This window comes from Staurois parvus, unplaced genomic scaffold (assembly GCF_062004578.1).
Source record: "Staurois parvus isolate SC_StPar_1 unplaced genomic scaffold, SC_StPar_1.0 ptg000155l, whole genome shotgun sequence".
Lineage (NCBI taxonomy): Eukaryota > Metazoa > Chordata > Amphibia > Anura > Ranidae > Staurois > Staurois parvus.
This window is the reverse complement of record NW_028317951.1, coordinates 5,101,490-5,126,594: the sequence shown is the minus strand read 5'-3', so window position 1 is coordinate 5,126,594 and position 25,105 is coordinate 5,101,490. Positions and strand designations below refer to the sequence as shown.

At 40.6% G+C, this 25,105-nt stretch overlaps 1 protein-coding gene across 1 annotated transcript in view; it reads right to left on the bottom strand.

Moving 5' to 3' along the window:
- SMC4 (structural maintenance of chromosomes 4) overlaps positions 1-25,105 on the bottom strand; it is a 109,254-nt gene that overhangs the window by 79,865 nt on the left and 4,284 nt on the right. Inside the window, exons 2-5 of the mRNA XM_089675438.1 lie at positions 24,705-24,843; positions 23,855-24,033; positions 23,379-23,570; positions 22,593-22,769 (exon numbers count right to left, since the gene is read on the bottom strand). Coding sequence (XP_089531564.1) covers positions 22,593-22,769; positions 23,379-23,570; positions 23,855-24,033; positions 24,705-24,834 — 678 coding nt within the window. The 5' untranslated portion in view covers positions 24,835-24,843. The remainder of the gene's footprint in view (positions 1-22,592; positions 22,770-23,378; positions 23,571-23,854; positions 24,034-24,704; positions 24,844-25,105) is intronic.

Genomic DNA, 25,105 nt, shown 5'->3' with positions numbered 1-25,105 from the left:
ATTTCTTTGTATCATAGATGTATTTTAAATGATAAAGACAGAATATCAGCCAAAAATCCAGAAAAAACACATAATACAAATGTTATAAATGCAGTTCAGTGAGTAAAATAGGTATTTGATCCCCAAGCAAAACATGACTTTGTGCTTGCCAGCAAGGGTTTCTCCACTAAGTACTGAGGTGAGACGTTTCTTGTAGTTGGTTACCAGGTTTGAACACATCTCAGGAGGGATGTTGGTCCACTCTTCTTTACAGATCTTCTCTAAATCCTTAAGGTTTCTTGGCTGTTGTATGGCAACTCAAAAACGTCAGCTCACTCCATAAATTTTTCATAGGATTAAAGGTCTGGAGACTGGCTAGGCCACTCCATGACCTTAATGTGCTTGTTCTTGAGCCATTCCTTTGTTGCGATATGTTTTGGTTCATTGTCATGCTGGAAAACCCATCCATGACCCATCTTCAGTTTTCTGGGGTAGAAGGTTCTCATCCAAGATTTTGCAATACATGGCCCTGTTCTTTGGCCCCTCAATGTGGTAAAGCCGGCCAGTACCTTTAGCAGAGAAACAGTCCCATAGAATAATGTTTCCATCTCTTTGCTTGACTGTAGGGATGGTGTTCTTGGGGTCATACAGTAGCTAGCATTTTTCTTCCACAAAACACTGCAAGTCAAGTTAATGCCAAAGAGCTCAATTTTGGTCTCATCTGACCACAGCACTTTCTACCAATCCTTCCCTGAATCATTTAGATCAGTGGTTCTCAACCTTTCTAATGCCGCGACCCCTTAATACAGTTCCTCATGTTGTGGTGACCCCCAACCATAATATTATTTTCGTTGCTACTTCATAACTGTAATTTTGCAGTGGGAGGAGTAGTGCCACGTCATTGGTGTCAGTGGGAGGAATAGCGCCCCGTCGTTGGTGTCAGTGGGGGGAGGAATAGCAGCCCCATCGTTGGTGTCAGTGGGGGGAGGAATAGCAGCCCCATCGTTGGTGTCAGTGGGGGGAGGAATAGCAGCCCCATCGTTGGTGTCAGTGGGGGGAGGAATAGCAGCCCCATCGTTGGTGTCAGTGGGGGGAGGAATAGCAGCCCCATCGTTGGTGTCAGTGGGGGGAGGAATAGCAGCCCCATCGTTGGTGTCAGTGGGGGGAGGAATAGCAGCCCCATCGTTGGTGTCAGTGGGGGGAGGAATAGCAGCCCCATCGTTGGTGTCAGTGGGGGGAGGAATAGCAGCCCCATCGTTGGTGTCAGTGGGGGGAGGAATAGCAGCCCCATCGTTGGTGTCAGTGGGGGGAGGAATAGCAGCCCCATCGTTGGTGTCAGTGGGGGGAGGAATAGCAGCCCCATCGTTGGTGTCAGTGGGGGGAGGAATAGCAGCCCCATCGTTGGTGTCAGTGGGGGGAGGAATAGCAGCCCCATCGTTGGTGTCAGTGGGGGGAGGAATAGCAGCCCCATCGTTGGTGTCAGTGGGGGGAGGAATAGCAGCCCCATCGTTGGTGTCAGTGGGGGGAGGAATAGCCGCCCCATCGTTGGTGTCAGTGGGGGGAGGAATAGCCGCCCCATCGTTGGTGTCAGTGGGGGGAGGAATAGCCGCCCCATCGTTGGTGTCAGTGGGGGGAGGAATAGCCGCCCCATCGTTGGTGTCAGTGGGGGGAGGAATAGCCGCCCCATCGTTGGTGTCAGTGGGGGGAGGAATAGCCGCCCCATCGTTGGTGTCAGTGGGGGGAGGAATAGCCGCCCCATCGTTGGTGTCAGTGGGGGGAGGAATAGCCGCCCCATCGTTGGTGTCAGTGGGGGGAGGAATAGCCGCCCCATCGTTGGTGTCAGTGGGGGGAGGAATAGCCGCCCCATCGTTGGTGTCAGTGGGGGGAGGAATAGCCGCCCCATCGTTGGTGTCAGTGGGGGGAGGAATAGCCGCCCCATCGTTGGTGTCAGTGGGGGGAGGAATAGCCGCCCCATCGTTGGTGTCAGTGGGGGGAGGAATAGCCGCCCCATCGTTGGTGTCAGTGGGGGGAGGAATAGCGCCCCATCGTTGGTGTCAGTGGGGGGAGGAATAGCGCCCCATCGTTGGTGTCAGTGGGGGGAGGAATAGCGCCCCATCGTTGGTGTCAGTGGGGGGAGGAATAGCGCCCCATCGTTGGTGTCAGTGGGGGGAGGAATAGCGCCCCATCGTTGGTGTCAGTGGGGGGAGGAATAGCGCCCCATCGTTGGTGTCAGTGGGGGGAGGAATAGCGCCCCATCGTTGGTGTCAGTGGGGGGAGGAATAGCGCCCCATCGTTGGTGTCAGTGGGGGGAGGAATAGTGCCCCATCGTTGGTGTCAGTGGGGGGAGGAATAGTGCCCCATCGTTGGTGTCAGTGGGGGGAGGAATAGTGCCCCATCGTTGGTGTCAGTGGGGGGAGGAATAGTGCCCTTAATCGTTGGTGTCAGTGGGGGGAGGAATAGTGCCCCATCATTGGTAGTAGTGAATCCAATGATGGGGCACTATTCCTCCCACTGACACCAATGATACTTACCTTGCTGACCCCTGCTCCAGCCTGGGCTCGCTCCCTCCCTCTCCCATGGTACAGACACTTACCTGTCAGATGTCTTCCTTCTCCGGCCGCTCTCCTCCTCTTCACCCGCTCGATCTTCGCGGTGCCGCTCGGCTCCTCCTCTCCAAGCTCCACCTCCTCGCCGGTGATTGGCCGCCTGTGTGCCTCTCCTGAGCTACAGTTCCGGCGGCCAATCACTGGCGAGGATCTCGAGGGTGTGTCCAGATGACAGGGGCGGCGTGTCATCCCGCCCACACCTGGAGACGGATAGAGCAGCGGTGTCTCGGTTCCTAAGGCCATCGGAAATATGTGTTTTCCTATGGTCTTAGGCGACCCCTGGGAAAGTGTCGTTCGACCCCCAAAGGGGTCGCGACCCCCAGGTTGAGAACCGCTGATTTAGATGTTCATTAACAAACTTCAGACGGGCCTGTACATGTGTCTACTTGAGGAGGGGGACCTTGTAGGTGCTGCAGGATTTCAGTCCATGGCAGTGTATTGCGTTGCCCATGGCTTGTTTGGTGACTGTGGTCCCAACTGCCTCGAGATCATTCACAAGCTCCTCCTGTGTAGTTCTGGGCTGATCCCTCACTTTTCTCATGATCATCCTTACCCCATGAGGTGAAATCTTGCATGGAGCTCCAGGGCAAGGGCAATTGATGGTTATTTTGTATTTCTTCCATTTGTGAATAATCGCTCCAATAGTTGTCTCCTTCTCACCAAGATTCTTGCTGATGGTCTTGTAGCCCATTGCAGCCTTGTGCAGGTCTACAATCTTGTCCCTAACGTCCTTGGACAGCTCTTTGGTCTTCCCCATGGTGGTGAGGTTTGAGTGGGATAAATATTTTGTGGACAAGTGTCTTTTTTACACATAACGAGATGCTGTTAGGAGCACCTTCTTAAATTGACAGGACTAATACGTGTACCAATGAGCACATAACCAGTCTGTGGGAGCAATAATTATTGTTGGTTGGTAGGGGGTGAAATACTTATTTTAATCACTGAACTGCAACTCAATTTATAACATTTGTATCATGCGTTTTTCTGCATTTTTTGTTGATATTCCATCTCAATCATTTAGAATACAAAAAAAAAAACAAAACAAATTATAGACCCTTACCGTATATACTCGAGTATAAGCCGAGTTTTTCAGCACATTTTTTGTGCTGAAAAACGCCCCCCTCGGCTTATACTCGAGTCAACGTCTGCAGATGTCTAGCAGGGAGACAGAACAGAAGGGAAACTAAGTACAGGGGTGGGCAGGGGGCTGCTGTCTCTTACCTGGCTCCGGTCCCACGACGATCCGGTCCAGGGAGCGCGGCTGCTCCTTCATTCGGTTCGTCCACTGGATGTTCGCTCGGCTCCGCCTTCTCACCGGTGATTGGCCGCCAGAACTTTAGCTCAGGAAAGGCACACAGGCGGCCAATCACCGGCGAGGAGGCGGAGCTGGGCGGCCCCGCGAAAATCGAGTGAAGGAGATGCAGGAAAGGGTGCCGTGCTTAGGTGCTGCTGCAACCACATATGCTGGCTGCAGCAGCACCATACTGGAACAGGGGTCAGCAAGTGTCAGTGGGAGGAATAGTGCCCCATCATTGGTGTCACTGATACCAATGATGGGGCATTATTCCTCCCACTGACACCAACGATGGGGCACTTTTCCTCCCCCCCACTGACACCAACGATTGGGCACTATTCCTCCCCCCCGACACCAATCATGGAGCACTATTCCACCCCCCACTGACACCAATCATGGGATACTATTCCTCCCCCCCACTGACACCAACGATGGGGCACTTTTCCTCCCCCCCACTGACACCAATGATGGGATACTATTCCTCCCACTGACACCAATGTTGGGACACTATTCCTCCCACTGATACCAATGATGGGACACTATTCCTCCCACTGACACCAAAGATGGGGCACTATTCCACTGACACCAATAATGGGGTGCCTCATTTCCCACCCTCGGCTTATACTCGAGTCAATAATTTTTCCCAGTTTTTTGTGGTAAAATTAGGTACCTCAGCTTATATTCGGGTCGGCTTATACTCGAGTATATACGGTAATTACTTTCCAATTGGGCAAACTTTCAAAATCTGCAGGGGATCAAATAATTATTTTCACCACTGTTGATTTCATAAAAAACAGAAAATCTGCCTGGTATAGGGAGGCAAAAGACAGACCCGGTGGATTCTCTGTAGAATTTCTGGACTAAAATTAAGACATTTAGATTTTTGAGATTGAAGATAGGTAGATGGACCCTTTGGGCAGAACAATGAACAGGTTAGGGAAAAAAAAAACCCCTCAAAACACCTACAAACTGTGCTGCCACAGGACTGGTGCAGTAGGTACAGAAGAACCTAAGGGCGCTGGAGAACTGAATTTGTGCACTGACATAAGGAGTACGGAGACTAGCAACGTCTAGTTTGTAGCTTGCAGAAACCATTTTCTAAACCCATGCATAGAAAATGCAAGCTGTGTAAGCAACTGCAAAAGTGGGGATTCACTATATGTACAGGAAGGCTGGTCTGTTGCATAACATGAAAATGGGCATGCTGTACATGGGGCTTCTAACACTGAAGAAAAGGGGACTTTTTTTTTTTTTTTTTACTGCTAGTAGAGTCCTAGATAAATAGTATCTAGAATCGATCCAAAAGGATGTTGTCTCAAACAGACCTTGTGGCAAATGCTTCCTATATTTCAGGTCAGCACCTCACGCAAGGTGTCCCATGCAATAGTACTGACAACAGAACCATTCGACAGCAAAACGGGGAAGATTTTAGCAGACTAGTGCAGGTGATGTTAAAAAGTTACACCCGTGAGTATTATAATCAAGGATCAGGGGAGGGGCCTGAACATGGTAAGAGTGAGAGCTCCTGACGCCCGCCATGAAGAGTTCACTGGGGCCGGTCCTCTGAGAGCTTACCCGAGGAATCACTAGTGGGGGAATCTCACGTCAGATTCCAGGGCAATATATAGGCCAAGGGGTTTTTAGTAATTAAGGTAGGGTTTGGGGTGAGCGGGAGCCAAAGGATGTGATGAGGGGGGGGTGTAGGATGGAGGGGAGGTGGGAGGGGTGGGGTTGGAGGAAGGTCCATGAGATGAGTAGTCTATACCAGCGTTTTTCAACCACTAGTGTGCCGTGAGATATTGTCTGGTGTGCTGTGGGAAAAATTGCAATTTCATCCGTAACATGTGGCCTCGGCTCATAAATAGACCAATCATTAGAACAGCAATGGGCAAACTAAGGCCCACGGGCCGTATACGAAAACTAGATTGCTATGAGCCTGATTAGTCTTACGACATATAATGTGAAAGGTTTAAATTCTCCTACAAAAAAACATAAGATACTCAGGGAAGTTCACCAACTTTCCGCAGATGTTGTGTTCTTACAAGAGACACATTTATCACAGGATACTAATGTCAAATTACACTTGAGGTACTATCCAATTTGGTATTACGGGGACTCACCAATAAGAGGGCTAAAAGGGGTAGTGATCAGGTTCTCATAAAAACGTGGATTTTGATGTGGAGGAGAGATTGGTGGATCCAGAGCCGGTTTCTATATTTAAGATGGAAAATGCAGGGGCAAAGCTATACCTTGGTTAATATAGAATGCCCCAATCAAAATCCAGAAGTATTTCTGTATGGAATGTTGGGGAAAATTACGGAGTTTAAGAAGGGGATTGTGGTCTTGGCAGGAGATTTTAACTTTTGTCTTGATCCTTGGATGGATACGTCTTCGAATGTGCAGAGAGGAGGAGGTAAAAAACTGAAAGAGGCTACATCAAAGTATGCTTATGGATGCATGGAGGGTGAAACATACCAGAAAAAGTTTATACCTTATTCTCTCTGGCGCATAGAACGTACTCACGGTTGGATTATAGAAGGATCGAGCATAGACAATTGCATTCATTGGTTAAATCTAACACAGAAATTATGTCCAGATCATGCTCCTGTCACAGCGAGACTAAGGGTAGGAGGAGAATGGACTAAAATGGCAATGTGGAGACTAAATGAGACACTTATACAGGACTCTGAAGTAGAGAAGAGTTTAAGGGAGGAAATAGAGCAATTTTTTTCGGTTGAATGAGACTGAGGAAGTCTCTGTGGCTACCATTTGAGAGGCACATAAAGGGTACGTGAGGGGAATCCCGCAGGAGCCAAAAAAAAAAAAAAAGAAAGATTGTGAGAGAAAAAAAAAGGAGGTGACGGAGGAGCTATATAGATTAGAACAGGTACATAAAAAGACAGGATACAGAGGTTCATTTGAAGATCAGATTTAAAAGAGAAGGGTTAAAAGACCTATTGGAACAGGAAACAAGGAAGATTTTCAGTAGGATTTCAAAGAACAGATATCAGTGGGGGAATAGGTCAGGGAGATACCTGATGAAAAAAGACTTAAGGAAAAGAAAATCGAAAAATTACATTGAAAAAATTAAAGATGAAAAAGGAGAATTTGTTTACTCCACCACTGATATCGCTGAAAAGTTCCATAAAGTTTATAGTAGGTTATATGATGTAAAATCTAAGAACCTGAAAGTTAGATGAAGAAAAGAGCGGGAAATGGCAGGAATACTTAAAGGCAGCAGACATGCCAAAAATATCAAAAGAAAAATTAGTGTCTCTAGAACAAGCAATCTCCCAGGAGGAAATTAATTTGGCCCTGAAAAATACAGCAGGAGGGAAGAGCCCAGGACCCGATGGGTATACGGTGGGGTATTATAAGAAATTTGGAGGCCCACTGATCCAAAAGTTATGTATATATATATATATATGAATACCTTAGGAGAAGGAATAGGAATAAGAGAAGAATTGTTGCAAGTGTATATATCACGATCATTCTAAAAGAAGGAAATCACAATGCACTAGCTATAGACCTATATCTCTACTAAATACAGATACAAAACTGTGTGCAAAGGTGCTAGCTACGAGGTTAAAAGAGTTGATGCCAGAATGGATATATTTAGATCAAGTGGGTTTTGTCCTAGGAAGGGAAGGATAATGGTTTAAGAACATTGCTTCTTTTACAGAGGGCAAAGAGAGAAAAGTCATCGGCAATCATATTGTCCACCAACGCTGCAAAAGCTTTTGACAAGGTAGACTGGGGGTTCATGATGAATACCATAGAGGTCTTGGGAATAGTGACTAAGATGATGAGTTGGACAAAAGTGCTCTATAATGGTCCGTCAGCGGTGGTTAAGGTAAATGGGTCCCTATCTGGGTTTAAGATGTATAACGGTACAAGACAGGGATGCCCATTATTATTTGTTATATCCCTGGAACCTTTGCTAGCGACAGTAAGAAAGAATGTAGATATTAGAGGAATTAAGATAGGCAAGAGCATAAGGTAGTGGCATACGCGATATGATGTTTTACATTGCGAACCCTGGATTAACGTTGCCTAACCTAATGGGATTATTAAAATAAACCCCCCAAAATCAGAGATCGTGAATACCAATGTTTTAAAGAAAGACTCGCAGACTCTACAAAAAAAAAAAAAAGTCTTCCCATTTCCATGGAGGTAGAAGGAATTACGTTACCTAGGAATATATATATATATATATATATATATATATATATAAAAAATTATATCCCATTTATAAATGAAATAAAGGATGAGTAGAGAAGACTCTCAAGGGGAGGGTCTCTTGGATTAGGTGTATAAACTTGGTTAAAATGGCGATAGTCCCAAAAAGCTTATAGAAATTTCATATGCTCCCAGTCCATATCCCAGGATCCCTTTTTGAGATAATAAAAAAAAAAAAGTAATACTTAAATACACATGGGCTAATAAGAAACCGAGAATTAGGTATGAAATTCTGTGTAATAAAGCGAAAGGACGACTAAATTTGCCCAATATTAAGAATTACTATAATGCAGTAATACTGTCACGAATTGTAGATTGGACATATAATTCACAGGGGAAGAGTTGTATTAAAATAGAAGGTATTTTAATTAATACACGATTAGAGAGGATTATTTAGATACCACAAAAGATTTGAATTATGGATGAGACTAGTAGTACACTGACACAGGTGTTAATAGTATGGGATGGAATACACAAGCAAATGGGCTGGAAGTACAATTCACTGTCGATTCCCCTGGTGGTGAGTTTTTCCCGCCAGGGAAAGAAAGTTTGGGGGAAATGGTTTAAAGTTGTAGCTACACGTTTGGGGGATATAGTAGTTAAGGGGAAGTTGTGCACTTTTCAAGATTTAAAGAGTAAAAAAATAGATATTTTAAACAAATCAAAAACTGAAATTTAAAAAAAAAAAAAAATTGTTATACAATTTTGTAAATTAGTAATTTTTCTCCTTCACTGATGTGTGCTAAATGAGGCTGCAGTGATGGGCACTGATAGGCTGCACTGAGAGGCATCACTGGTGGGAACTGAAAGGCAGTACTCATATGGCATTGATAGGTGGCACTGACAGGCAGCTCAGATGGGCACTGATATGTGGCACTGATGGGGCTACATTGATCATCAGGTTACCGATTAGCAGTGCCCTGATGATCAGTGTAGATGTCCCCTCTGAGGAATGCTGAATACCGGCTCTCCTCTCCTTACGAGCTGTCAGCGTGACAGCTCGTGAGGAGAGGAATGCCGATAACCGGCATTTCCTTATTTACATGCGATCAGCTGTGATTGGACGTAGCTGATCAGATGACAGAGCTGAAGTCATCGGCTCTTTCCGCTGATCGGTGATCAAGGATCAAAATGTAAAAAGGAATTTGACCAGCTTGCACAAGCTGACGTGATGTCTCCAAATTTTGCATAAAAGAAAAACTTTGTCATATGCTCAGGAACAAAAAGCAGGGACATTACAGGAAGCAGAGCTGGAGCTGCTGATTCCACCAATCCAAAATGTAAAGCTGACCGCTGCATTAAAGCAAAAAAAATTCTTTGAGCTGGACGACCAGAGCAATTTTGGTCTGCAAGATTTTTTGTTCAGGGAGGGTAGAAAGCCCATATCTGATAATGGATTAGCAGAGATTTTAAACCAGTGAAGGCCAGCATATCTATCGGATTTAGCCAAGGTCCCAACTGCCTAGATGTATTACAATACCAAAGGCTATGAAAGTAGTCTTTAGCCACTTGCCCTCCTGAGGATTTACCCCCCTTCCTGACCAGGCCATTTTTTGCATTACGGCGCTGTATTACTTTAACAAATGCGTTGTCATGCAGCGCTGCACCCAAATGAAATTTTTGTCCTTTATTTCCCACAAATAGAGCTTTCTTTCGGTGGTAAGACCGACAATTTTGAGAAAAAAAATACATATTTTTTACCACTTGCTATAAAAACATGTCCAGTAAGTAAATAAAAAAAAAAAAAATCTAATTTCGTCATAAATTTAGGCCAAAATGTATTCTGCTACATGTCTTTGCGAAAAAGATAAACGCAAAAAAACAAAAACCAATACGCGTAAATTAATTGGTTTACGTGGAAGTTATAGCACTCACAAATGGTAGTATATATACACACACTGGTATTTTTTTTTTCTTTTTCTACTAGTGATGGCGGTGATCAGCGACTTATAGCGGGACTGCGGCGAGCATTTGGACACTGGGGAGAAAAAGCACTGACACTGTACTAATGGCACTGGGCAGGAAGGGGTTAACATGTAGGGCGATCAAAGGGTTAACAGTGTACTGTGTGTGTGTTTAATTGTGGGGCTGTGTGTTTACTGTTTATGCTGCACTGTAATCACACTGCTTTGCATGCAGTGTGAAGGAGCTGACAGGAGAGAGAACGGTTTTGTCACCAGCTGGGACCTGGTGATTGACAGCAGCCGCCGCAAATGGCAGCGCGGGTAGGGCGTGCACCCCCTACCCGGAAGCGCAAAAACACACACACACTGCAAGAAGCAGGACCCTCCTATCCCTCTTGTATTGAACTGTATTGTCGCCCTTTATATAGTAAAGCGCTGAGCAAACTGTTGGCGCTATATAAATCCTGTATAATAATATATACATACATATATATATAAATATATTTATTATACACACACGATTTTGCACATCTGTGCCGCCCTGTAGAGGAACTTCTGCTATAGGGTGGACAGGAAGCAGTTAACAGGGCTGTGACCAGTACCATGCCCTCTATAAAATAATAATAGTAAAAAGCAGTGGTCATAGAGAAACACTGGAAAGGAAACCACTGATCACTCAGAAGTGACAGGGTGGAGAACTGTGTTGAAAACACACGAGTTAACATTTGCATAAGAGTAGGTGGTACTGCTCAAGAACAAATGCACACAATTCCCTGATGAAGTCACATGATCTGCTGACGTAAAGCATAGGGAGGAGCCTGTGACGTCATGCAGCTATATGGAGAGCACTAGATGTCATTTGCTTTTTTTGAGCTTTGTATGAAGAACATCCTAAGGATTGTGGAGGATGGGGATGGATTGAAAGAGCATCTGGGCAGTGAAGAGAGTGAACAGCTACCCTAACCTGGGAGACCCTTTAAAGGGAAAGTGCATGAGACCTGATATATATTGGGTCAATACAGAAAGGTGAGAGTGTTAGCGTGTTGGTGAAGGGATATATACACTCAAGGTGAAAGAATATCATGGAGAGACATTTAGAAGAACATGTCATTTGTGGAAGTATAACATGTCACAGATGTTTGTCATCTAAATTGGATCAAGTTATAAAAGCATCATGAACATAGTAGACTTTTTTCATTAATTGACTAACACATCATCAGTAGAGATTGGTTTATTTTAACATACACATTTAATTTTATGATATTTGTTGGTTAATACGGAGCAACACTATTTTGATAATATAATTTTTCTGGATACATATGGGAACACAGAATATGGGCAGCGGTACAGTGAAACATCAGTTGTTTATTTTTAAGATTACAGTATCTTTTAAAGGCACAGCACATTTAAAAGGCATTTGTTTTTGGAAGTAGGTGTTATGAATATTTAATATATTTATATCACAACACAAGAATATCTTTCAGGTGACTGTGCTTAGGTCCTATTAAGTATACATATACACAATCCTCAGCAGCTGTTGTAAATCAGCCAGGGGTTGCTTAAAAACAAATATTGCCCAAGTACAAATCTGATGGTCGACTACTCAACCTGCATTAGCATTTCTTTATGTAGTTTCTTAATCCTGAACTCTAGGAACTTCACTGTTAATGCATGATAGTATGTGTACACTCCCTTGGGGTTTAGAGCCAAGACATCAGGTGCAGCTGTGAAGAAATAAAAAGAAGGCTCCACCACCTGGCCAAATACATTATATAGATAGATTGATCGATCGATTGATAGAGCGCTTTAGACGTTGGCTGCATTCGTTTTCTTTTATAGGCTCGTGATCTGGTCTTTAACCCCTTCACGCCGGCCGCACGCAAATAACATATGTGCTGAGAGCGCGCGCCCTGCGTGAAGGGGTTAACAAACCTCCTGTATTATAGTGCCCCCAAACTGGATGAATGAGCAAAGGGGCACCTTTGGACAGCAGCACTGTCAGTCTGGGGGGGAGGAAGTGTTAGACGTACTATCAGATTTAGATACACTAACAAACTGTAGCCAAACGCTAGCTAAAAAAACATAGGCAGTTACAACAAACCGTTTTTTTTTTTCTTTTGGGATAAAAGGTTTACATAATTAAAACTGATCACTGTAAGCACCCCTGTTGGGGTTGGATGATTTGTCTCATATAAAATAAACAGATATTGGCATAGAGATAGAAGAAAACCTAAAAATTAATGCAGCCAGCACATCTAAATAAAAAAAAAAAAAAAAAAAAAAAGGTGAGCTTCAATATAATAAAATGTTTTTGAGGTTTAAACACTACTTCAACTCCCCACAAAATAGCCAGTCAGGTACAGTTGCTTCTGTAGCACATGCCACATACATAGCCTCAGAATTAGAAGAAAATCTCAGCCCAACATAAGCATATTAGGTACCTACAACAATGAGTTGCAGAGACGGGCAGGAATACAGATTCAGCTCTGGACCATTAATTCCATGAGAACACCCGAGACATACTGACCAGACCTGAACAGGGGAGTCCTATGTGTACCATTATCTGTATAGGACTGGGGAAACTTTCAAAATGCAGGGTGACCACCAGTATACTTTGAAAGACCTGCGCTTGTTGGCTGACTGGAGAGACTTCCAGGTTCTTTTTATCTAGCATGAATATACCCACAAGCGTTGATAATAGAAAAATCTCCCACAGGAACAGAGAACAGCAGAACTGATGAACTTTCCCACTCTCCTGAGGACACTATAGGCTGCATGCTGGTTGTGGGCAAGGTTATCCTGTTCTGGCTGTTTTTTTGTTGCCAGTTTCTATTTCTACTGGCAGCAACAGTATACCTCTAAGGCTTAAGACTTCCTGTGCCCCTCTATGGGCAAGACACATATATGCCCAATGTTATTAAAAACTACTGTATATATAAATTGTTAAACAACAATACCAATGTAAACCTCTAGATCTCCAGATTTCCAACAAGTTTTTGTTTAGGGGACCAAGACACTAACCAGATCAGCAGGTGCCAAAAATACAACTGCTACCTTATGGTATCCTTTCATAGCCACAATGTGGGTGGGGATAGGCAGTATAGGACCATTAGCTGGGTTGGGAAAAGATAAAGCCAAGTTCACTCTAATGAAGAGTTTAATGTGTTACTAAACCCAGGACCCTGCATTCATATATCTGGTCTGCCACAGTACACACAATATGAAAATGCATTTATGTTAGTAAATATAAACAGCTAAATTACCTTTTCTCATCAGCAGTTAGAGCAGTCTTGTGACTTCTATCAGTGTCCAGCCAAGCACTGGTTAAAGATTGTAGGAGTTTTCATTCTGCTCTAGGAGGATGCAGAACTCCTAACCTCTGTTTGGACAGTGCTGATCATGTGCCCCCCCCCCCCCAAAAAAAAAAAAATAACCCCCTCTAGCAATACACACCAAACTGAGCATGTGCAATGTGATGCCACACAATATATGTCTCATCAGGAGATAAAAGGGGAATGGAAGAAGGGGAAGTTCAGAGAAGTCAGGGTCAAGCAGCGTTTTTGCACAATGCAGAGGGTTAACCCCTTAAGTTCCACAGTGAGTAACAAGCATGCTTTACTGCATATACAGACTGATTTTACGGTTATGGGTTTAGTAACACTTTAAAAAGAACAGACAAATGGCTCCTCACTTGTCATTCTCGCAAAATATCTTTGTTGCAGAAAACTTTTAGTTATATCAAAGTGACTTACAGTATTTGCTTTCTGTGAATAGTATTATTCAATGAAAAACAGCAGAGGTACTAGTTTCAATTAAATCAGAAGAAATATTTAAAACCAAGCTAGATGGAATAGGTGATATGAGACAGTCATAACAAATCAAACTAAAATCTGTCTCAAAATAAAAAACTGTTAACAACCCTGAAAATGTTTTTTGTAAACTACCTTAGTGTTTATGTACACTGCTACTCCTAAACTGACGTTTTTGAGGCTTTTAGTGGTTTTTGCCTAAGCCCCTGAGCATACCTCAATAAAAAGACTGTCTATACACACATAGGCTTTTAGATGAGTTTAGGAGCAGCAGTGTTTAAAGGCAGTCAAAGCTTCTCTCCTGATCGCATTCAGAAGAGCAGCTTTTGGGCATAAAAAAAAGCACTAGGAGAGTTTAGCACTTGAACATTCACTCATTTCAAAAGGATAGAATAAATTAAAATTCTGGCCAATTAAATAAACATCCAAAAACGCGTCCAAACAGGTTAGAAAGAAGAAGAAAAAAAAAAAAAAAATTTCACAACAGCCTTGTACCATGTGACAAGCTGTGACCAATCACAGCTCACTCGGTAGTTCTCAATGGCTGCAAGAATGCAGCTGGAGAGAAGGAGAAATGATTGATTTTACATCCTTTACGGGTGTAAAAGCAATCAGTGTAAAAAAAAAAAAAAATTACAATCTTCGTCACCCCCCACAAGTAGTACAGTGTCGCCATGTTGACACTGTACTGCTAGAGTGACAGTATGCAAAAAAAAAAAAAAAAATGGTTTAAAAAATGATAATTTTTGGTTATAAACTAATTTGGGTTATTTTTTTTTACTAAAAATATAACAGAATGAATTTTGGCCAAGATTTATGATGAAATACTATTTGCAAAATTTTATAATAAAAACACTTTAAAAAAAAAAAAAATCCCAGTGGTGAATAAATACAACCAAAATAAAGCTTTATCTGTCTCAAAAAATGCTAAAAAATTCATATGGGTACAGTGTTGCATGACTGCACAATTATCAAAGTGTGATAGCACTGAAAGCTGAAAATTGGCCTGGACAGGAACAGGGTAAAAGTGTCCGGACTGTAAGTGATTAATGCTGATTTTCTCCTGCCAGGAGAAAGTGTTTACAATAAAGCATTGTGCATAAGACCTTAATATATACATTATATGTATTTTTTTTTTTAATGTATTAAAAAACAAAATGCTAAATTACAGAATCTGTTTTAATGCATCTCAAGCAAATTAGCGACAACTAGACACAAATCAGACTGTCTCTACGACAGGTTTCAAATGTATTTGAGGCCCCTGAATCTGTATACCTGGGAAGCCAGTTTTTGATCTGTGTTTGCCATATGTACAAATGGCTTTAAGAAAAATATTCACACACGCATGTCCACACACGCACACCTTATTTGCAATGTTTTGTCATGTGGTTACTACGCGATATAAAATCAAATATACAATTGATGTTTAATACTTACTGAGCACTAAACAGTGTTTGTGTAATATGAAGACAGATAAAAGGATTATTCCAATGATAAAAAAGGTAAAAGCATATTTTTCAGGTATTATGCTGAAAAGGTTTATGCCATAACTTTTTTCCCCACCAGTACTGCTACCATAATAACCTGACAGGTAGGTCTGTGGAAAAGTTAACCGCAACAAGCTCAGGTATCACTTAGCAGCTCAAGATATATAATGTAGGCACTAAATTCTTAAAAAAAACAAAAAAACTCCTCAATTGCTGTGCGTATATACAAGAAGGGTGGGATCCAATTTTTTTTTTTTTTTAATACACAAAAATGCCTATGTTAACGACCTGCTTCCTTATAGTGCATTGTGCATAACTGCCTATTATATTGCACTCCTTTGTAAAAGGTCTGTTTAAAAATGTTGTCCAAGAAAAAGTGATAAAAAAAAAAAAAAAGTATAAAATTTTTCTTTTATGTTTGATTTATTTTTAGTGCTTTCTAAAAACTGCATCACCAAAGTGGTGCTGCAAGCTAGATTTTTAGCATTTTATAAAATTACAGTGAACATTTTAAAAATTGAGCAACCAAGGATGTACTATTTCAGCAATATTGAGTCCTGTGAAATAATAGGATGGTAAAAGAAGTCTTAAAAAGGATACAGGCTAAAAAGTTCAAGGACTCACATGGGCAGAAAAAAAAGCTTCGTTTAGACGTGCATTTTCTGTATGAAAGGAAAGTTCTTGCTGGTACAACTAGCACTCATTCACAAGGGCAGATAAAAAAAAAAAAAAAAAAAAAAAAAAAGAAAACACCGGGGTTTATTTACTAAAACTGGAGCGTGCAAAATCTGGTGCAGATATGCATAGAAACCAATCATCTTCCAGGTTTTATGGTCAAAGCTTAATTGAACAAGCTGACTGAAGCCAACTTGCTAACATGCAGAGCTGTACCAGATTTTGAATTCTCCAGTTTTAGTAAATAACCCCCACTGTGTTTAGACATGTATTTTTCAGCATTGAAGAAATATCCTGTGTAAAAAATATGCGCCTAAAGTACGCATGTTTATGTGCGTACGCAAGTAAAATCTGCAGCTCTACGCATGTAAAATCTGCAGCTGGGCCCTACTTTTTTTGGGGCATGACTAAAACGCAGCACAGCTGTGTATAGGCTCATTGATTACTACAGTGCTGCATTTAGATGACCACAAAACTATCTTCTGTATGCATCTAAAATGCAATGCTTTTCTTTTGCCCGTGTGAATGAGTCCCAATTCAACATTTTCCAGACATTACACTCCAAAATATGGAAAAAAAATACTACACAATCTTTACCTTCTTTATTGGGTTAGGGTACTCCCGATACATGATAGAAGGATCTACCCCTAAGTGGTTAAATTTTTTTAAACCGGACATGCACATCTGCTGTAAAAACAAGCAATTTATGCAGGGCCAACATAGCCGTGTAATATCAACATGAAACCATAGGGGGTCAGCAAAAAAAATGGCCAGTTCTTTAGATTCAGTTTTTGTTGTTTTTTATGTTTGCAGTCATGTCATATACACTGTCCAACTGCAGCAAAACTGCACCACATTACAGTATGTACTGTGTAAAAATGAGTAGTGACTTTATGGGTACTTTCTACAGATATCTGAATAATAAAGTACAGCAATGCTAGCACAAAATAAAAAAATAAAATAAAATATAAAAAACACAATTGCTGGTTTCATAAAAGAAGGCACAGCGGATACAAACTGAAAACATATCATGGCAGGATATGTTATATATATTAAAAAAAAAAAACACCCTATGAAAAAGAGAAAGTGTAATAGAAAGTGAAAAACAAAGGCTTGATGCCATCAGATGATATAGAAGGAGGCAAACACATTTCCTGACTGCAGAAACCAATTAGCTAATTAAGCAAAAAAAAAAAAAAAAAAAAATTGTTTTCAGGAAGATTTTTTAAGTTTCAACAAATCACTCATGATAGAAATAAAATGGAGAGGTTAGGTTAGTCAAAATTAACCTCAATGTAATGAATTTTACCATTACAATTTTTTAGCAAAGCAGTTACAACCCAAAAGGTGGCCACACACATCGATATGAAAATTCAATATGAATAGATAATTGGGATGCTACTAAAATGATGGAACTGAATAGGAATCGTAAACCACAGACCCTACACATTTGATTTAGTGAGCTTTGGATAGGTTTCAGTGCTGACAAGTCAATTGGCTCTGGCAGAATGTTATCAATCCCTTCTAAATGATCAAAAATCCATGTGCATCAGCAACTGATTGTGTGACATATCAGTGCACCTTTTCCCAAAAAAAAAAAAAAAAAAAAAAAAAAAAGGAGGGTTTCTGATAGATCCCATTATCAAATACCATATTGTGTTGCATCACTTGATATTTCAAATCAATTTTCAACTGCTTGTTTAAAATCACTCATATGCAAATCAAATTGCTACATGTATGGCCATCTTTAGGCCTGGTTCACACTAATGACATTTGCATGTTTTCCGTTTTGCAGGGCTTTTTGCAGTGCGTTTTTTATGCACGGTTTCAAACTTGACGAGCAGATTAAAAATCCAAAACGCATTAAAAAAAAAAACAAAAAAAACACACTACATGCATTTTCTGCAGTGTTTTCATTGAAGTCTATTGATCCAAAAAATGCAACGTTTTGTGTTTAAAAAGTCCCTGACCCTTTCCAAAAACACAGCAGCTCAAAAAAGCATAGATGTGAATGTGTCCCAAGGGAAACCATGTGAAATGGACTGTAGTGCATTTCTGCAAAAAGCACTAAAAAATACATTGGTATAAACCAGGCCTTAAGGTCTTCACTTTTTTTTTTTTTTTTAAATCAGAAAAGATCTTGACTTTGGATAAAAAATATTTGCTAAATATTAAAAAAATAAAAATAAATAAATACACTCTCGACCACACACACAAAAATCATCCTATAAGCATTTGTGATTAGATCTAGAAAACATATACTTCAATTCAACCCACTATAGCAATGCCTTTAGCAAAAAGCAAACCCCGAACTACCAAAGTTTAATAAATTCCCATGCAGACGTAAACGTTCTTCCCAAATAAAGAACCGCCGATTCATTAATTCACGTTCCTCCATCATCCTTTGTAAAAATATATGAAGGGGTTATATATGTAATGACTGAAACAGGTGACAGGACTTTGGGATGAAGGTGCAAAGATCTCGCTACCAGAGTCCATGACACCATAAGAAGTCAGTAAATGACTCAAACCATTGCCTTCTTTTCAAAATCTGGAACAGTTTTGAATAGATGGACTCCATAAAAATCAATATGAAGTGTTTTATGGTAATTGTCAAAAAAGGAATAAATAAATGGTTCTTAAAACTTAAGGGGGGCAGCAAATAATAAAATTAAACAAGCAGTAATTCAGCTGTCGTCCAGCCTGACTTATCCTCTAAATAGTTAAAACAAAATATCGATAGCAAATATTTTTTATATGAAATGCCGTAGATCAAGACAAAAAAAAAACCAAAACAACAAACCATAAAATTAAGGGACAGAAGTGAATGGAAAAATTGAAGGTAAAGGCAAGGGCAACTTAGCTAAACACTCAAGCCACTTCCTGAATCCCTTAGGTTAACCTCATTCATCTGTGAGAGATGTGCAGCTTTCATTAAAGCATTACCACAAATGAAGATGTAAACACCACAAAACACTTCAGTTACGTATTTTCACAATTTCAGCTCAAGAAAAAGATAATATTTATTCAATGAAAAAAGGACTTTCAAAGAGAACAGGGACTTAAGAAATGGAATCTGAAGATGCACAAAATAATAGGCTATACTGGTTTCATTTTTAGTTGAAAAATACAGTTCTCAAAAAAAGGGTTTCACAATGTTATTCCTCAAAATCTTATACTACACTACAGTCAAGGCAAAATACTGACATTTGATACAATATAAAAAGGTAATGTGGGTTTTTGAAACAATGCACTATAAGAACCTAAAGGACTTCTAAACCTTGGCCCCAGCCAACAACACCGAGTTAAAGTGGTAGCCTACAAAAAGCCTAGCTCAACATCCTGGTAAAACAAGCAACCTATCCAGTATATGGAGGGTGCCCTCATGAGCTTACAGTCTGCAAGCATCACAATACATGTACAATGAACATAATGAATTAAACACACCTCAACGACACAAATATAATGAAGCACACTTACTTTGAAAATTTAATGCAGATTTAAGAAATCGTGAAAGTTACTCGTACAAAAAGACTTAAAGCCAGAACAGACTGACCCTTGTGAAATTAACACCCCACATTTGCATAAATAATGGGTAAAAGTCAGCTAGCAGGCACTGGCCAGAGTGCTGATGAAAACGTCATTAGAATGGTGGCTGGACAGAGGCCATATTTGGTAGTTGGGCGTTGGCTGAGGAACCAAGCTAGAAAGCACCAAGAAAGGAGAGGAGAGGCAATCAATGACGCAAACATGCAAAAAAAAGGGCTCGAGGAGTGTGTCGGTCAGGGGAGGAGTTTCAAATGGTGGTGTTACAATAATAGCCAATGGCAAGCTGTCGATGTGAGAATTCTAAATAAACACACACAGTGTGTATAAATAAATGCACAATTCTGCCAGAGGATTTGTTTCCCTCTAATACTAATTAATTTTTTTTCTATTTTATTGTACAGCACAACAAAATGCTTTCAACGAGCCAGGAGGAAAAAAGGTAAATCTACAACTGCTGTTTATGAATGCACCGATAATATCTGGCTGTTCCAACCAAATCTAGAAGGTAATTAAAAATAAACACCAAAACCAAAAACTATATTTCAACAAATTCTACAGCTGATCAATAACCTTAATATATTTGCACTAATAATTTCTGAACAATGGCAGTTTAACTGCTTGTGTATAGTAAAGAACAGGTAACTGGGTCCAGGAATCAAAAATTGGATCCGTGCCATAGCCAAATATTCCCTTCGTTTGCTTGAGGCATTTCTCTCTAAAAATAATGAAACTCCTGTAGTTGCAGGAGCTTCAAGTTTATAATATTTTGTATTAAAAGGTTTATGGCTAACAAAACACATTTAAACACTTAAGTAAACAGGAATTAATGTCTTGCCATCTATAGGCAAAAGTTAACTAAACATTACAAATTACATTTCACACTTTACTAGCATGTACAAAAGGAACCATGTTAATCAAGACTATCCAGGGAACAGATACATGTACAAAATAAACACGTTCTGAAAATGCCAACTATGATATGCACAATAGTGTTCCTAAAGAGAAGTCACAATTTAAATTGTCTCAAAGGATAAAAGTCACAGGGCAAGACAAAACTGCAAAGAAGTGTATTTCAGTGTAATCCTACAGAAGAAGTTTACTAGCAAGAATGGCTTACTATGCATATTAACTAAAAGTGACTTAAGATCCACAATTAAACTGCAATACACCATCAGCACCATGGTTTGTTAAACATGCAGAACACTGCATGAAAACTACCCAGAAAGTCTATCTGCATTTCACTCTACATTCTGTAAACTTCTGCTGAGGTGTAGTCTACAATTACGTGAACAGCACACTTCATCACTACAATACACTAGCTAGCTTATGCAGAAATGACCCCCCCCCCCCCAAAAAAAAGTACCACAACAGAAAAAAAAAAATTAAAAAAAAAGGAGATTTAATATTGGAAAGAACCAACTTCTTCACATTAATAAAATAAGCCTACAGACAAGATAAAGGAAAAAAAACCCAAAACTTTTCATAGAGCACACAGATTATTTTCAGTAACCAGGACAGTATACCAGCAATTTTAAAACATAAAAATCTGAAAATCTTTCACGGACAAAGACAATTAAAAAAATGTTCCTATATCAATACAATCCTTTCAAACTATTTTTTAAGTCAATTTACCATGAGAACACAAGATTTTAAATATTGTCTAATTGTATTTCTTTTACACTAGACAAACTTTTTACTCGTATACACTAGCTTGGTCCCTCTGGCCCTGATGAACACACAGGATTTTTTTTTTTTTTTTTGAGGCAAAATCATCAATTAAAATCAGAATGGTGAGCTGCCTTATTTAAGGTATAGGAAGTAAAAAGAAACAAAACAAAAAAAAACAAACAAACAAACAAACAAACAACAACACACACACACACAACCCCCCCCCCCCCCCCAAAAAAAAAACAACTGATGCAATAAAGCTGCTTTTTAAGACATTCATGTGACAACTGATGCAAGTAATAAGCCATACAGCATGCAATAAAAAGCTTAGTACCACCAATGCAATATGAAAGATATTATACACACTTATGTATTTACTGTTATAAAGGGTGCATGACATTACTGCACAACATACTACTAATGTTGCCGGACTAAACACACCCACATATAACTGTAGAATTTTTAAAGCATCCACTGATTCAGAGGTGTGGCAGAAATCCATATGCAAGACATAATGAGGTAGCCCTTTGAATACAACAGTACTACAACAAACTGCGCTATCATAGATGGCTTGGCATACAAAGAGTTAATAAGCAAGACCCAAAACTTAACTGTAGGCAGTATTTCTTGGCAGAACAATTTCACCCTTTAACAGCATACTATTCTGCACTGGAAGGCTACAACAGCAAACGATTCTGGGAAAGCAAAGACACTTCCCTTAAAGTGAAAGCTCATGAATTTCTCATTTCTTCTATCTCTTCACTGCAATATATAAATAGCTGTATTACAGCTCAAACCAGTCTACACACTATCCTAATAGTATACACACACGTAGTAAATAGGCTTACTTCTCAAATACTTTCTACGCAAAGAATTCACAACTTAAGCCATGCATCAAGAAATCTAAATATATTATTATACTAGACTAAATCATTTACATTTGATAATAAAACAAAAACACAAACAAAGCCGCACACAAATTGAACATTTGAGTCCTTCTGGGCCAGTGACATGTGAAAATATCCAAAGAGATGATGCTGTGCTCTGCCACACTGAAGCAGCACAATAATATTGGGGTTTTCTATCTTACCACCCAATATTTACGTGCTGCTAAAGCAGGGCAGGTCAAACTATTGTCCTTGGTTGTCATGTCACTGGAATACTATTAAGACATATTCCATAAAATACTAAAGCAGCAAATAATGATTAGTATCTTTAATAATGCATGCAAATCATGATGTGCTGCTACAGCTTTTAAGGGCTTCATGTTCGGTTATAAATATACTGAAACTTTTTTTTTACTTTAATATGTTGTAAAAAAAGTACCAGATTGTAAAACTAGAGCAAAGTTTATGAACATGATCACAGAAAGGTTATCTTACCTGTAAAATAAGGAACCTGTTATGATCCAAGTCAATCCCATGACTTCTGAGTATTGTACCTACATCCTTAAAAGAGCTCTTTTTACCACTAATGTGATATACAGAAGAATTATCTTTGTAAGCAGTTCTGGATACATAAAATTTGCTGTTAGGAATGACTTCAAAATCATCACCTTCCTGTTACAAGGTAAAATAACATATTTAATGCGTTGTTACTTTTATGCAACAAAACCAAGAAATCTTTACTTAGGGAAAAAAAAACAAAACAAAAATGTGAAGAAAGAAAAAGCATGTATTGTAATATTTACTGTGCTTCCAATTTAAACAAAGTCCCCCCCCCCCCGCCCCACAATAAACTTTGGAAATGTAAGACAACCATGTAATGTAATAAAATAGAATGCATACATGTAAACAAAAAAAAAAAAAAAAAAAAAAAAAAGCTAGTGACAAATAAAAAAAATACATATATATTTTTACAAATCAACTTTTTATTAGATTTCTTCAACAGAGCGCCAGCTTTTAGTTGCAGGCCTCAGATAACAATGGGGAGAATATCAGCATGCACACAGGAAACAAACAAAAACGGGAGGTAGGAGGAGTACTTAAGGGAGTCAATTTCTACAAAAATAGAATGTGCAAGTGCACCAAATATGTAATGGTATTCAAACTTATTTATAAAAAGGAGAGAGTGAATTTTGTACAAACACAAAACAGAAAAAAATCTGGAACACTTATAACTTTCAGAATAACATTAAAGAAAAAAAAATGAAGAAAATGTTAAGTTACCTTATCTATGATTTTCTGAAAATGAACTTCCACTGTGCAACTTTGAACATCTTTATGCTGGTCGGAGTTGTGGATCAGCACAGACAGCTTTTTGGATCTTATTTTTTGTGCTCGGTATCCAAAAACAAACAGCATTGAATCAATAACATTGGACTTCCCGCTGCCATTGGGTCCAATAATACATGAGAAACGCTAATCAAACCAAAAGAAAAGGAAATAAACAGTGAAAAGAAAAACATGCCACTTGATTTACAGAACTAAAAAATGACAAGCTAGCAATCCACTCTGCCAAAACCCCGTGTAAAAGCAGAACACTGTAACAAACTTGATTACAGGAACATCTTGGCAACATTATGAAGGCATTAGTGTGCACATACATACATGTAGGTTACCCAATAAGAGGCAATTAGGAAGGATCTAGCCAAGCAGTGAGTGCTATCTGTACCAAGTACATAGAGGAAGAAGACAGGTCTTACCTTATGGAAAGGCCCCAGGATTTGCTCCCCAGCATACGATTTGAAGTTCTGATTTACAATATGGGTTATCATGAGACGAGGAGCTCCAGCTTCATTGGTCATTGCTGGAGGTGGGGGAGGAGGGATGCTACTCAAAATCTCCTCTAAACTTCGATTATCAACCGCCTCATTAGAAGCTTCTACAAAGCAAATAGAAGAGAAGAGGGATGAGAGCAATGGTGCAGAGCCCGTAGATGAATGAAGCACAGGTTGGCCCCCCATTCTGCTGGAGGGTCCTGATGAACGCCCTTCCTCCTCCCGGAGCCCCCACCCCAGTATCAGCGATCGGGCTTTTCCACCCTTCCCCAGTCAGCCCCGTTGCTCGCTGACCACAAGCTGACAGCGTGCACTGCCGATAAAGTTGGCTCAGCCGGTCCCATGTACTATAGAGCAGTGACCGCGGATACATCATGTCTGATCTGTGTATAGGAACGGGCAGGAGCTCCAGCCTCACCTGCCACGACGCGATCGGATCGCCCCTATGAATAAAGTTCACTAACCGCCGACCGGCCAGCTCTGCCATGCTCCGGCAACCAAGGAGTTAATCGCCTGTCAACGTCCCAGTGGTCATGCTCTTTACACAAAGACGACCCCCCCCCCTACAGAAAAACTGCCAGCTCCCCAAAGACAGCATCATGGAGACATGGCACCCCCATTCCTCATTGCATCAGAAAGCCCCAGCACCCCCCCACTAGGAACTACAACTCTGCATCACACCGGCTTACTCCATGGCCCCATTCAAACAGCTGACCCCCTCCCCCTCCGTAGCAATGCCTAGTAGTGGAGTTTGTAGTGACAGTGCCATGCATACCCTGGCTAGGTGCATCCCCAGCTGCTTGGACTTCATCGGGAGCTGTCGGGGCCACATCGCTCTCATCCAGACACTTCTCGGTGGGCTCTCTGGCCACAGCAGTGGACGTTTTCGTCTTTTTGGGTGGCATGGTGGTGATCTGTGCAGCCAAAACACAAGGCAGGTCATCAGAAGAGAGCCCCCCCACTGTAGCTAGATGGGGAGGGAAGGATCATCGGTGCACACCTAGACACACCAGGAAAAGGTCACCTTTTCCTTTAAATACAAATCCAACACTATTCCCAATCGGTGCATTTTAGTGTTAGGAGTGTGATGTCATAAATGCATGTCTTTGACGTGACAGTTGTACAATGACAGCCCAGGATATGTCTGGGAAAGTTCTCACCTAGTCATGTCATCAT